At 45.4% G+C, this 14,630-nt stretch overlaps 1 protein-coding gene across 8 annotated transcripts in view; it reads right to left on the bottom strand.

Annotated features, from left to right (window-relative positions):
- The window catches only part of SETDB2 (SET domain bifurcated histone lysine methyltransferase 2), an 80,460-nt gene that overhangs the window by 30,650 nt on the left and 35,180 nt on the right, over positions 1-14,630 (bottom strand). The window contains exons 13-14 of one of the 8 annotated variants that reach the window (XM_065901967.1): positions 13,294-13,382; positions 9,263-11,417 (exon numbers count right to left, since the gene is read on the bottom strand). The exons of 1 other annotated variant lie outside the window; for it this stretch is intronic. In XM_065901967.1, coding sequence (XP_065758039.1) covers positions 11,294-11,417; positions 13,294-13,382 — 213 coding nt within the window. In that variant the 3' untranslated portion in view covers positions 9,263-11,293. Of the gene's footprint in view, positions 1-3,375; positions 3,655-9,262; positions 13,837-14,630 lie in introns of those variants that run through there. 6 more of the 8 variants (XM_065901968.1, XM_065901972.1, XM_065901973.1 and 3 more) reach the window with 6 other exon arrangements.

Below are 14,630 nucleotides of genomic sequence, written 5' to 3'. Positions count from 1 at the left end.
TATAAAGGTACAGCTGGGACAGAAAGTTAGATGACTGAGTCAAAAAAGAATACAAAGTGCAGAGGAAATGAATCATCATCTCTAATTATGAATATAGGATATCACAAGGTGGCATTTGCATTTCTTCTCTGGCACTGATATCCTTAGCCCATTTTTCTACTGGGTTAATTCACTATTTCCTTCCGATTTCCTGATTTATCCAGGCTCACCATCGCACACAGGAATGACCCCCAGCAGACATGTCTGTACTATGTGACTCTTTCCCTACGCACAGCTGACAGTCCTAGAGGACCTACCTGCCCGTCCCAGATACACAGAATTCAGAATAGAAGATTTTAGTTCAGACTGGGCTGGCTTCTTGAAGAAGGAGATGTAAAAACCTGAGAAGCTGTGAGGGTGGCCATCTTCTATCCCATTAGCAGGAAAACTGGACCAAAGAAAGAGAAGAACAAAGCAGACATGCTGAGTGCGGTCGAGCTATACGAAGACTTTTCAGGCCCTGGTTCCTGGTTCTTTCTGGAAAACGCAACAGCATCCATGCTCCTGGGATGAGTCTGGTCTCCCTGCTTTCCACTTAATAAGCATCCCCTTTGCTTAAATGGTATCAGGTTGATTTTGCACTCTTGGTAGCCAACAGGTCCTAATTAACAGGTCCTAATGGAACTGATGCTGGGAGGGATTAGGGGCAGGAGGAGAAGGGGACGACAAAGGATGAGATGGCTGGATGGCATCACCGACTCGATGGATATGAGTTTAAGTAAACCGGGAGTTGGTGATGGACAGGGAGGCCTGGCGTGTTGCAGTTCATGGGGTCGCAAAGAGTCAGACACGACTGAGCGACTGAACTGAACTGAATGGTACTACCATGACCTGATCTCTGTGTGCAGGCACATGTGCACTGGAGAGTGAGTTCTGGCAGCGGTATGGAAAAATGGACTGCCTTGCCCTCACTGTCTTTTATCTTGTCCATTCTGATAATCTCATCTCCCTCCTCCTGCTTTCCCTTGTCATGCCTCCACTTCCTTCTTCACATTGCTGCCAGAGTGAGCTATCTAAAATGTCCACTGTCCGTGTCTCTCTCCTGCTAAAACCCCTTCTCTATCACCTAAAGAATAGAAGCCAAGCTCTTTACATGCAGCCTGACTGGTTTCTTCAATACGTGATGAGCATCTATTATGTATCCTTTTAGGCACTAGAAATAAAGCAGGGAATAAGAAGTGAATTTCAACACTCATGAAACTTACATCCTAGTAGTAGAGACAGACCCTCAAATATACATTATTTTCAGGTAGTAGTAAGTGCTATGAAGAAAAACCGAGCAAGGGAAAGAGGGTGAGACTGATGTGGGTCGGGGGAGGGCTCTTCCACACAGGGTGGGCAGGCAAGGCTGTCTGTGGAGGTTACCTCTGAGCAGAGATTTGAATATGGTGGGGGTTTAGAGGACTCACAAGGCAGTGAGGGGTGGCAGTCATCAAGATGGGTAGGAACTGGATCAGGTCAGGACATGGGGTACACAGTAGCCACAGTGAGATTATTCTGAAAGCAGTGAGACTACTAGAGGGCTTTGAGCAGGGGAATCACATTTGCTTTTTGTTTTATAAGGCCCTTTTGGCTACTGTACAGTCTTGTCTGTATGAGAGGCTAGAGTGGAAGTCAGGAAACCCACAGTCTAGGCCTGAGATGATAGTGGCTTGGATGGTAGTGATAGAAGTGGCAAGAAGAGGTCAGGCTTGAGATAAATTTTGGAGACAGAACTGACTGGTCTGACTAACACGTGAGATGGGAGGTAAGGAGGAAAGAGCGGCACCGGATATGACACTAGGGTTTTGGTCTGAGCACCTGGGTGAATGGAATGGGGAAGGCTCCTAGTGGTTAAGCAGCTTTGGAGAATGTGGGTGTGCGCAGGCAAACAGGAGTTTGAGATCGTTCCAGGCATTGATTAAATTGGTTATAGGAGTCTGGAGTTTGGGGAAAGGGTCGGGAAGCAACCTCATCTCCAGTAACTTATCTCGCATTCTGTATGATCACTAGTGCTCATGTTAAGTCGCTCGGCTGTGTCCAACTCTGCGACCTCATGGACTGTATGTAGCCCACCAAGCTCCTCTGCCTATGGGATTCTCCAGGCAAGAATACTGGAGTGGGCAGCCATTCCCTTTTCCAGGGGATCTTCTCAACCAGGGATCAAACCCAGGTCTCCTGCATTGCTGAAAGAGTCTTTATCATTTGAGCCACGAGGGAAGCCCCCTAGCTAAATGTTCGCTGGCTAAAGTGAAAGTCAGCATGTTGCTTCCCTTGTGGCTGCCATTTGATGTTTTGTGGCGGGCACCTTTATTCGAGACTTCATCTCTGGACTGCCCTTTCAACCTGGGTGACTGACTCCTGCCTTTTAAAATGAAGACAGGGTGTCCCTGAACACCAGGCTGAGCTGAAGGAGCCCTTCATTTGCGCCTCTCTGGTTCTCAGCAGCTCACACACGAGTTGCCTATTTGATTCTCTAGGGCAGGGTCTGCCCAGCTCATCTGTGTATTCTGGCACCTGATCCTGAGCCTGCACCGGAAAGAAGGCCTACACGGGTTAGAACATCCACACCTGCTGAACGGCAAGAAAGGTGCCCCCTCAAGAGGCTGCTGTCTCGCTTAAAGACAGGGAGGGCGTGGTTCCAAAACGTTTCATTCTCTGTGGAAAGTTTCCAAACTGCTTCCTTAAACCGGGCCAGCCCGCCCCCACCCCCCTCCCCGCCCGGCTTCTCCAGTGGCTCAGCGGTTAAAGAAAAAACAAATCCGCCTGCCAGTGCAGGAGACCGGGGTTCGATCCGAGTCCAGAAGCTCCCCTGGAGGAGGGCATGGCTATCCACTCCAGTATTCCTGCTGAGGACTCCCTTAGACAGAGGAGCCTGGCGGGCTACAGTCCAAGGGTACACAAAGAGTCGGACGCGATTTAGCGACTGAACAACTGATCCTGAGACCCAACTGACCAGTTGTCTTCAAAAGGGGTCCACCTCCAGCCTAGCTCCCCACTCCCGGGGCACTTCTCCGACCGCATTGTTTTAGAAGCGGGTGGAGCCGCGCTGGGAAAGGAAACCGACAGGCGTTTCTTTCGCTTTCCCCAGCTGGCTGCAATCCTAGCGCTATAGGACCGCAGCAATGGGCTGTCCCATCTGCAGTGGGGGAGGCAAGGCACACGGTAAACGGAGGCAAACTCGCCCCTCCGAGGCCCGGGTAGTGGTCTGGGCGCGGGGCCGCTGGCGCTGGACGCCCCGCGGCCGCGGAGCAAAGACTTCAGCGCGGTCTCGGAGGCGGGGCCAGCGACCCCCGTGAGGCGGCGACCGGAGGGCGGCCCTGGGCCCCCACCGACCGCCCCCGGCGCGGTACTCACCGGTCGGGAGCGGGACTACGTCCCGCCCGGCCTGGGCCTCGGACCAGCTGGCGCCGCGGGTCCACTCGGGCGCGGAAGGCCCCGCCGGGTCCATGTCTGCGCGCTGCGTCCCCGCCGCCGGAAGTCCGCTTTGGCGAAATCTAGATGATGGATTTCCCCTGCCGGGAAGCCTACCGATGCTTTGCAGATGGCTTCTCAAACGGGAGCTCGGGGCTTCTGAATTCGAACTGCGTTAAAAAAAAAAAATAATAATAATAATCACGCCAGGCCCTCCCCACCCTGTGCCCACTTATCCAGGGTCAGAGGAAAGGTGGCCGAAGCCCCTGGACTCAGCTGGATAAGTAATGGGTCTCCCTGAGGGATTACCCGTTGTTTTCAAAAGCCGATATCACGTGGGCTTCCCTGCTGGTCCAGTGATTGAGACTCCACACTACCATTGCAGGGGGCCCGGATTCAGTCCTGGTTGTGTTGTAGCCACGCGCTCCAGGAAACAAACTCACTCAGAAGGACAATGCAGATAGTGGAGTGCAGTTTATTATACCGGTGGGCCCAAGGCAGAGTCTCCTCTTAGCCAAGGATCCCGACCAGTTTTTGTGAAAACCTTATATACCCTAAGCGTATGTGTCCAAACTTCCATTTCCCCCAAATTCCCTGAAACTAGTCTGAACAAAGATAAAAGAAAAATACAATCACAGTTAACCATAGGCGATGAAGAGCCCTGGGGCTCTTCCTTCTGGGGGCCTGGTTTTCCAGTTGGTATGTCGTTTCCATAGATAGTGGGCACATACCTCAAAGTCAACAGTCTGGCCCAAGATGGAGTCCTGCTTTCAAGATAGAGCCTGTTCTGTTTCCTCCTTCACTCCCTGCTCTTGATGCTCTTAACTCATAGTATGAGCATCATTCATATTGCATCCTGGCTCTCTGACCGCCAATTTGGCAGAACGACACCAACCTTTGGGTTACATAGCTTATAATATTGTAAAATGCAAGGTCTCAGAACAGAACTATCAAGGCAACTGTAACAATGGTAAATTAATTTTTCCACCAATCACCCTTCACCCAAGATAGTACCGAAGTCTAGCATTTGCCATTGTTTTTACCTGGTTTTTTATGACATCTAAAGCAGCTGATACATTGTCAGATAAATCAGGAATATATACACAACATTTAACCTTAATTATAGCATAGGTCCCTCTTTGAACAGCTGTGAGCATGTCCAAAACCATTTTAATTAGAATTACCACTTTTGTTACTTTTATGAAACTGGTGTTTACACAATATGTAACCCCATGACCTGAGTCTATTGACTGTAGGTCTGGCTTACACCAAGAGAGCAGGGAGAGATTGTGATTGTGTCCCAGAAAAGAACAGAGTGGTTTAAAATCTTGGCAGAGCGGTGACAGCTACAAGGGAAGTCCATCCATCACAGACAGAGGCATAGCCCCACACACCCAACAGTTGGAGGTATTATGAAATTGGCATAGGACTGTGTACGTTGATAAGACCAAGCAGCAGGAGTTGATTATGCGGCTTCATCTTCAAGGGGCTCGTCCAGGATCTTATTTTTTTTTTCTTTTTAAGGATGGTCTTAGTCTCTCGAGGGTCAGCAGGGTCCCTCTGTGCAGTATACTCAGCGTTTTCTGGGTCTGCGTGGTATGTTATCTTCACCCTCGTATGATGGATCCAAGGGGCAATACCTGCAACTTTAACTGCAGTAGGGGTAGTTAGAATAACAGTATAAGGGCCCTTCCACCGAGGGGCTAGTAAATCATGTTTCTAATCTTTGACCCATACTTGGTCACCAAGCATAAACTCATGAATCTGTTTCCCAAGGGGGAATGGCACCCTTTCTTGTACAAACTTAGTCACCCGATTTATTACCTTACCCAGTTCCATCTGTTGCTAAATCCTATCCCCCTTTACCTGAGGTAAATTTGTTGACACCTGTGTTATTATGGGAGGGGGCCTCCCATACACAAGTTCGTATGGAGAATAGCCTTGGGACTGTGGGGTCATCCTGAGTCTGAGCAGAGCCGTTGGAAGCAAGTCCACACAGGAGCAGTCAGTCTCTATGATCTACTCGGAGAGTCTCTTTAAGTGTCCGGTTGGTTCATTCCACCATTTCTGAACTCTGGGCCTATATGCAGTGTGCAGTTTACTAAATCAGCTACAAAAGTTGCGCCACTGTCTGATCTAACGCTGGTAGGAAATCCAAATCTGGGAACTATTTTTCTAAGCAGGCACCAGGCTGTTTTTGATGCTCTTTCAGCCCAGGTAGGAAAAGCTTCTACACATCCTGAGAACGTACATACCATGACCAGCAGGTAACGGTAGTGTCCCTGAGGTTTCATTTCAGTGAAGTCCACTCCTAAGTGTTCAAAGGGCAGCGTGCCTTTCAGCTGAATACCCGGAGGTTTTTGTCTGTGCCGAGAGGCAGCACTAACCTGTGAGCAGGCAGCATGGCCTAGGCGGGTCGCTTGGTGTGTTTGGCTTACCAGAGTGTGTGCCAGCTCCTCCGGTACCAACAATTTGCCACTTGGAAATTTTTACCATTTTTCTTTTTTTTAGTCTTAATGGCCCCTTCTGCTCTGGCTAACCTGACAGCCGTTGTCCTTGTTTTATCAGGCTAGTGCCATCAGTATATAGGACCCAGTTAGGGTCTGGAACCTTGTGTCCTTCTTAAAACAAACCCCAGATATCTTACCTCCTCTTTGTAGATCTGTGTCTTCTTCTTCAACACCTGGTAACCTGCTTCCATCAGCAGCTGGAGCAGTGCTTTTGTGTCTTTCCAGCATTTTTGCTTGGTCTTGGCAGCCAGCAGCAGGTCATCCCCGTATTGTAGGAGCCAGCATCCATACTCTTCCGGATGGAATGAGTCCAGGTCAGAAGTCAAGGCTTCCCCAAAGATGGCTGGGGAGTTCTTCTTCTTTTTTTTTTTTTTAATTTTTTTTTTTGGCTGGGGAGTTCTTAAACCCTTGTGGGGGGGTCCAGGTGAGCTGTTGTTTGGTGCTCCCGACTGGATCTTCCCATTCAAAGGCAAAGATGGGCTGTGACGCTGGGGCGAGGCGTATGCAGAAGGCGGCATCCTTGAGATCTAGGCAAGTATCAACTTTAGTCCTCGGTGGGAGGAGGCTAAGTAAGGTATAGGGGTTTGGAACAGTGGGGTGTAAAGTCACAGTAGCCTGGTTGACTAGCCTGAGATCTTGTACAGTCCTAAAGTACTGTCCTTCCTTTTTGACTGGCAGGATTGGCGTATTCCAAGCTGACTGGCACTCTACCAGAATGTCCGCTTGTTTTAATCTATTGATGTAGGGTAGTATGCGGCCCGGGGCCTCTATCGGTAGCGGGTACTGGCGCTTTCTAACCGGGATGGTGCCTGGTTTGAGTTCTATTATCACTGGGGCTTGATGTTTAGTCAGCCTGGAGGAAGGGGGGTTGTCTTCCGCCCAGACCTCAGGGAATGAGTTAGCTCTCTCTCATGCTCTTCTGGCCCACCCAGTTCTTCTTTTGGAGGCTCATGCAACTTCAACTCATCTTGGGGTGGTATTGAGAGAGACAGCAAATAAATCATAGAGCCCATCCGGAAGGTGGGCCTCTCCTCAGGGGAGAAAGTCACTTGTGCTCCTAGTTTGGAGAGCAAGTCTCTTCCCAACAGGGGTACCGGGCACTCAGGAATGTATAGGAATTCATGAATCACTTGGTGCCCCCCCATCTGACATTTTCTGGGCTGGCAAAATGATTTAATCATCTCTTCTCCCGATACAGGGTAGTCTTTTTGGACAGTGGTGCCACAGGTTTTGTTACTACCGACATTTCTGCTCCTGTATCCACCATGAAGTCAATGTTTTGGTCCCCCACTTTTACGGTTACCATGGGCTCTCAGGGACCTGATATCTCTGAGCCCCAGCAGCCCTATTTAATTTCCAAGTCAGCAAGCCCCACAACTGCGGGAGCCTCCTCTTCCTTCCTTGCCTTAGGGCATTCTTTCTTCCAGTGGCCAAAAGCTCGGCACCAGGCACACTGGTTTGGCTGTAACGGTGCCTGGGGCCTCCGTTGGGACCGCTTGAAGGACTGTCCTGTCCCTGGGGCAGAGGAGGTTTTCCGGAGGGCCCGAGATAGATTTTCCCAGAGCAGCAGCTTGCCCTGTAAGTCTCTTGTCTGTTCTCTTTCGTTCCCTCCAGCTCTCTGGCAGAGCGCAGTCTCTGCTTAATTCCAACGTCTCCCTCCCCCTCTTGTCAGTACTCACCGGGAGAGGCGGGTATAGATTGGGCAGTTTGGCTGGAGTAAGATCCTGGAAGTGTTGGCCAGAGGCTTCTGCCATTGGGATCAGAGCCCGCCGAGGTGGCGGCTCTACGACCTCCGGGAGAGCTGGTGGAGCAGCAGCAGCTGCTGCAGGAACTTCATCTGGCCCTGAATCGGGCATTACGGCGGCCTCAGGTCCTGGTGGAGCACTGGGCCGGCGGGCGCATCGTCATCCAGTATGGGGGAGGGGCAGGTCATCCTCGTCCAATTCCTGCCTCATCCCAGAGGGAGAAGGGGGATTGTCGTGTCTTCACCTGCTGGTCGGCACTGCACAACCGAACCAGAACACCACGTGGTCCAAGACTGTTTTTTCCTTAAAGTCCATTCTGTCTTGGTGGGCTTGATCAGGTGCGGATGAAAACACAGATGGGTTAAATATCCCATGTCCCAGGCCGTCTCTGGAAAAGCCAATTCATACTCACTTATATATATCCCCCTCCTTCTAGTCTAACGATTTCAAGGGGGTCAAGAGTTTCACAGCAGACGGGACACCTCCTGGGGGAGGGCATAATACGAACATACAAGGATGTTTTCTATCCTAAAAATCCCCTGGCAATCGCTGGTAATAATTTACCCTGAGACGGCGTGGACACACCTCCTAAACGACCTTCACAAATTCCCTTCCTAAGTGCTAGCACGCTCATCAACGTGTGTACCAAGCAATCACTGCCTGCCTATTCCAGGCTCCTGTGGGTCCGTGCCCCTTCTAGTCCCTCCCAGGGGGGTGATCAGGCCCCCTCTTTCACCCTGTTGGGTGGGTTCTTCCTCACCTGAGCCCTCAGTTCCCCTGCTGCCGTCCACTACCTGCTAACGTGAAAGGTCTGGGCGTTGAGAAGCAGAATCCTTCCAGAAGGCGAGGTGCCTTCCCCCTCTAGAAGATTCAAGTCACAAGTCCTCGGAGTAGTCCCAAGTGGGACTTTGTCTCCTCAAAGTGAGGAGTTTCCCTCACTTTGGCCAATGCACCAAATGTTGTAGCCACACCTTTCGGGAAACAAACTCACTCAGAAGGACAATGCAGATAGCGGAGTGTAGTTTATTATACTGGCGGGCCCAAGGCACAGTCTCCTCTTAGTCAAGTACCTCGACCAGTTTTTGTGAAAAACTTATATACCGTAGGCGTACGTGTCCAAACCCATTTCCTGAAAATCCCGTGAAACTAGTCTGAACAAAGGAAAAAAGAAAGATACAATCAAAGTTAACCCGTGGTTCATAAGCCTTAAGTCTAGGTAGCTAACAGTGGACAATTATCAATTGGCTTGTGGTCATACCCCAATAAGCATAATAGAATGTATGATTCTATTCGGTTACACAGACTATAGGGTATTCTTTTAGGAATGGAGAGCCCTGGGGCGCTTCCATCCAGGGGACCTGGTTTTCCAGTTGGTATGTCGTTTCCATAGATACTGTGCATATAGCTCAAAGTCCACAGTCCGGCCCAAGATGGAGTCCGGTATTCAAGATAGATTCTGTTCTGTTTCCTCCTTCACTTGGGGAACTGAAACCCCACATGCCATGCGGCACAATCAAAATTAATAACACTCCACACTCGCCCCCCCCCCCAAGTATTAACTGAGTGCAATGCCAGTTTCCAGTGGTAAGCCTTTATTTGGCACCCATAGGGTACACAGCACCATACAAGATGAGGTTTCTGGCGCAGGGAACAAATACACAAAGGAACACAGACGCGGGTAATTAAGTCGCAGTTACAAAATAAGTTGCTCTGTAAAAAAGAAACATGTAATAGCTGGTGGTTTGCTGAGGCAATCAAAGAAAAAACTTCTGGAAGTCTTGCTTTTTGAGCAGGTTTTGAAGAGAGGAAAGGAGGCAAATTCGGGTCAGAAGAGAAACAGGGTTAAAAAGGGTAACTTAGTCTTGACCAACACACATGAATTACAGAAGCAGGTGTGTGGAGCAGCAAGACGAGAGAAAAGGGCAGGCGCGGCAGCAGATTTTTGCCTTCCAGCAGTAAGACTGACTCCTTGCCAGGCCAAAAGGAAAGGCCTAAAGAGACCAAATAAAAGATTGAACAGCTCAGCTGGGCCAAGTGAAGCAGGTGAAGGGCCCCTTCTCCCACTGTCAGGTCATAATTTCAGCTTTTCAGTGTTTCACTCTCAAGGAGGAGCAGACTGCCAAGGCCGCTAACTGAGGAAAGCCTAAATCCTGAAAGACAAAGACCAAAGGAAACATACAAAGAAAACAGAAACCTTGTAGGTCATAGAATATTCAGGAAGAAAATATAGACACGAATGCCTGTGTGGTGATGTACTATATAAATAGTATTTTCCAACCACGAACCATGAAGATACTGCAACCATGAACCAAAAATAGGATACTATTGAAGAAAAACAAAACGTTCAAAGAGAGCTCTAGAAATAAAAAAAATGAGACCCCCCCCCAAAAAAAATAAAGAAACCAAAAAACCCACCACAACAAACAAATTGGAAGATTAAACTGAGGAAATCTCCCAGAAAGTAGAGCAAGAAGACAAAGCTGGAAATTAACACAGAAGAAAATCAGAGAACCAATCCTGGAGGTCTTATGTCTGGGTAACAGGAATTCTAGAAAGAGAGAACAGATAAGCTATCATTAAAGAAACACTTCAAGAACAGTTCCCTGAACTGAAGAACGAAGTTTTCAGACTGAAAGATCCCACCAAGCACCTAGTATGAGGTATAATAATAGACCTTTACTGGGAATAGAACACTGGGTCAAAGAGATCGCTATAAGGTTCAAGAGAGAGAAAGACTGGTCATGAATATAAAAGATAAAGATTGGCCTCTGACTTCCAATAGTCACTCTGAAGGCCAGAGGTGAGAACACTTTCAGATTTCAAAGCAGCAACAATGGAATGTAGCAGGTATATTCAAAATTGGGTATGAAAACTACTCACAAACTCTCTGCCCTGCCAAAACAGCAATCAAGTGTAAGGGCAAAAGAACATGTTCAAACGTACAGTCTCATTTACCTCTCATTTTTTCCCTTTCAAAAGGTACTGAAGGATGGTGCTTCACTCATAAAGTGAAAGTCACTCAGTTGTGTCCAACTCTTTGTGACCCCATGCCCATATGTGGCAGTAAATCAATGAAAGGAGAAATAAGGGGATTTAACTAGAAATAAACCTGACACTGGAAAGACAAAGGGAATCTCTAATATGCTGATGGGAAATGACAACTGGGAACCAGTACAGATGAAGAAGATCAAGATGTCAGATCTCTGTACAAATTTCCCACACTTTTCAAGTGTCTTCATTTTATTTCAGTGCATTGCCTAAAATTCCTGCATGTTTACTGTGAATAAATAAACTTCTCAGCTTTCCCCATTTGTCTGTGGCTGTCGGGTTACAATTTCTTGCTCCCTTTCCTAGCTCTTTGGTTTCCCACTCTCTAAACCACCTTCAAGTTAAATTTTTATTTAGTTCAATATTTTTAAGAAATTAAATTCAGTACAAATTTAAATTCTTGTTTGAAAGGTGCTGCTGCTGCTGCTAAGTCACATCAGTCGTGTCTGACTCTGTGCGACCCCACAAATGGCAGCCCACCCAGGCTCCTGTGTCCCTGGGATTCTCCAGGCAAGAACACTGGAGTGGGTTGCCCTTTCCTTCTCCAATACATGCATGCTAAGTTGCTTCAGTCGTGTCCAACTCTGTGAGACCCCATGGATAGCAGTCCACCAGGCTCCCCTGTCCACGGGATTCTCCAGGCAAGAATACTGGAGTGGGTTGCCATTTCCTTCTCCACTGTCTGAAAGGTAACCAAAGGTAATTAAACCCACAAGCAAGCTGAGAAAAAAGAAAAAAACAAACCCTAAAAAAAACAGAACTACTTCAATTACTCCTTTTTGAGCTAGTATTCCCATGCTGGCTCCAAGGGCCGGGAGAATTTCCTGACAGCCAAATGTACATCTTAGTTACAGATGAAGTTAGTTTTAACTCTGGGAGACTTTCACCCCCTTTCCACTAGATGATCATGGTCAGGAAACCTACAGCAGAGTAAATCTTTCCCTTTTTCTCTAGGAAAATAATTTGCACATCATGCCCAGGAAAGTCCAACGGTCTGTTTCAGACTTTTTTTTTGTTTGTTTCAGACTTTTTCAACAGAATTGTTGTAAGTGAAATTCTTACCCAACACCATCTCTTCTGGCAATAAATAAGCCCTGTCTGACTATTCTCTTAAGTTTCCTTTTCTTACGGTTCTACTCTGTCTAGAACAAAAATATTTCAGCTCCTCCAAGTTTCTATTCCCTCTTTTCCTGTGTTTGTATAGAAGGAGTGAAGAGAATCTGTGGAAAAGAAGTTTCATTTCAAAAAATGTGCCAAAACTTTCCCCTAGGAGAGTTTCTCTTCTTTCTCATTCAAGTGGACTTACAGGACACTATTTGCATGGAGCTTCTACAATTAACTTAAAATACTTGGAAGTAATATGCACAATATTAATATTCTTCAGGCTCTGATGCCCATCTTATGGCTAACAATGGTAAATTATTTGCCAGGAATTAAACATAAATAAATTTTGTAGGTAAAGAGGTGAAATTTGGCCCTGTGGGCCCTGAAAGTCAAAGATAATAATTACAAAAACAGTAAGAAGTGCTGAAATCAATTGTGACACTTGTTCTTCTGAATATATAATTTACAAATAAGTTACAAATTATATAGTGGTATTTCATATAAAATATACACATCCATTCTACTCATGTATAGTTGAACAGCAGTAAGAATAAAGAGATAGACTATGCATATGAAAATGTCCTTATTTTGTTCCAAGCATTTCTAAGTAATGCAAATAAACTCTCCCAATAAGGGTAAACTGGGAGGAATTCTCTTGACAGGTCGTAATGTAAATTAATTCCACTGACCAGTGGGGTTTCTTTTGCATGGCCCTAGTTTCAGCTTGATCAGCTGATTTCATGAGCAGGCATTAACTAGATTTATAATATTTTTTTTCTACACTTATTAACCCCACATTGGCAGAGGATTTCTTTCTCAGGCATAGTCCCAGCTTCATAACCATAATCCCATGTTAGTTCTGTTCTTGCTTTCACATACCTAGAAAGTAGAAATTTTAAAAATAATCATAAATTATCCTGAATGAACCAAATTTTACTATAATCAATTTTCATATTAACATCATTAACCCTCCTCAACAATATGGTTTTCTCTCTCCAACATCCACTACTTAGGAATGCTCTTTTATTAAGGATAATCATTTGAGTTTTATTTCACATCTATTAAAATCCCAAATAAGAAGAAACTTGTCAATATCCACAAGGGAGGAAGTGTGTTTTTAAAAAGAGTGGGCCCCAGCAATGTGCTGAGGCCTGGGGAGGTAATCGCGGGTAGTTTTGACTTAAAAGATGTAGCATTCTGCATCATTTATTCTCTGAACTGAACTGGCTGAGACCTGCAATTCTTAGCCTTTTTTGGACATTAATTCTAAGAGGAAATAAGAATTAAAATTTCAACTATTTAAAATTTTATCGCCTCTAAACATTTTGGGATGACTGAGTATTCTAGGGTACCAGAATGTTGGGGCTATAGCATATATCTTTTTTTAATATTTTTGTACTGTTATTTTTAAAGTCACAATTTCAAAATTAATCATATTAAAAAATGTTTCAAACCTGTTGGTGAAGAACGCCACCAAGGGAAAATTTCTGTCATGTGTTTCTACAAAAACATTCTGTACCAAAAGATTTGGGCAACAACTATGCTGTTAACAAAAATAGACAAACACATAAGTTAGACATAACATAAAGTCTGATACATTGTTCTTTGAAGCATTAGAATACCATTCTGTTTCCAACACATCTTACTTATTTTTATTTCTTTTTTTTCCTGACTAGTATGCAAAATATCACAGCTCATTACAATTTTGTTGATGGTAGGAATTCATTCAGAAAGCCCTGTTTTGACATTCTTACATCTTGCCAGTAGAAATGAAAAATAGTAAAAACTCCTATTTATCATTATTATAAATGCATTTATCTTTTGATTCAACAATCCAGTATCTGGGAGTGTATTCCACAGATATATCTGCATATGTATCCACGTAAGATTATTTACTGAACATTGTTTTCAACAGTAGAGGATTGGAACAATCCAAATGTCTACCTAAAGAGGATTATTTAAACTTCGGGACAGCCACACATTGAAACCATATGCACCTATAAACAAAAAAAAAATATGAGGAGCTCTGTGTACTCATACAGAAAGATCTCCAGAGTATACTGTTAACTTAAAACACAAGGTGTAGGGCACTGAATGTAACATGCTATCTTTTAGGTAAGGGGTAGGAATAAGAACACATCCTTACACTTACTTGTATTTGCATAAAGAAACACTATAAGAATATACCAAAAAGTAATAAAAAATGATTTTACTATAGAGGGTGGATTGGGGGCAGGGTGAACAGGGGCAGAGTACATTATTTTTAAAACAAAACAAAAAGTTTAATATGAAGAATATGTTATGACCTGAATTTTACACCATAGTCAAACAGATCCTTTGGAAAGGGTATCTATGTAGGTAATTGATTTCTCTGCTGAACACACCATTATTTATTGTTTTTCCAAGGCTTCTAACATGGTGATAACTATTTCCTATCACCACCAATCCAGTGTTATTTTGCTGCACATGAGCTGTTATTGCTACACAGTCATCTATCACCAGATTCATAAAGGAATTGAATCCCAGCAATATTCCTCAGACACATTTACCACTGTTAGATTTCAATGATAACTTCCTATCATCCATACATTTTTTTTCAGTTTGAGCCTGGTGAGCTTTACTCAGGGTACCTACTTGGCAGGGTCAGAGCTGCCGTGAAACAATTCTGTTTGTATGTATTCTCTAAGGTGTTCTATTTTACTTAAGTTTTTAAATCATGAGACGGGATTATCTATGTAGAAAATTAAATTGGAAAAGCCTTGTTTTTCTCCTCCTACAAACAAGGGGATCC

The sequence above is a fragment of the Muntiacus reevesi genome, chromosome 11 (assembly GCF_963930625.1).
Source record: "Muntiacus reevesi chromosome 11, mMunRee1.1, whole genome shotgun sequence".
NCBI classification, from domain to species: domain Eukaryota; kingdom Metazoa; phylum Chordata; class Mammalia; order Artiodactyla; family Cervidae; genus Muntiacus; species Muntiacus reevesi.
Note: the sequence above shows the minus strand (reverse complement) of the source record. Positions and strands in the feature narration are given on the sequence as shown.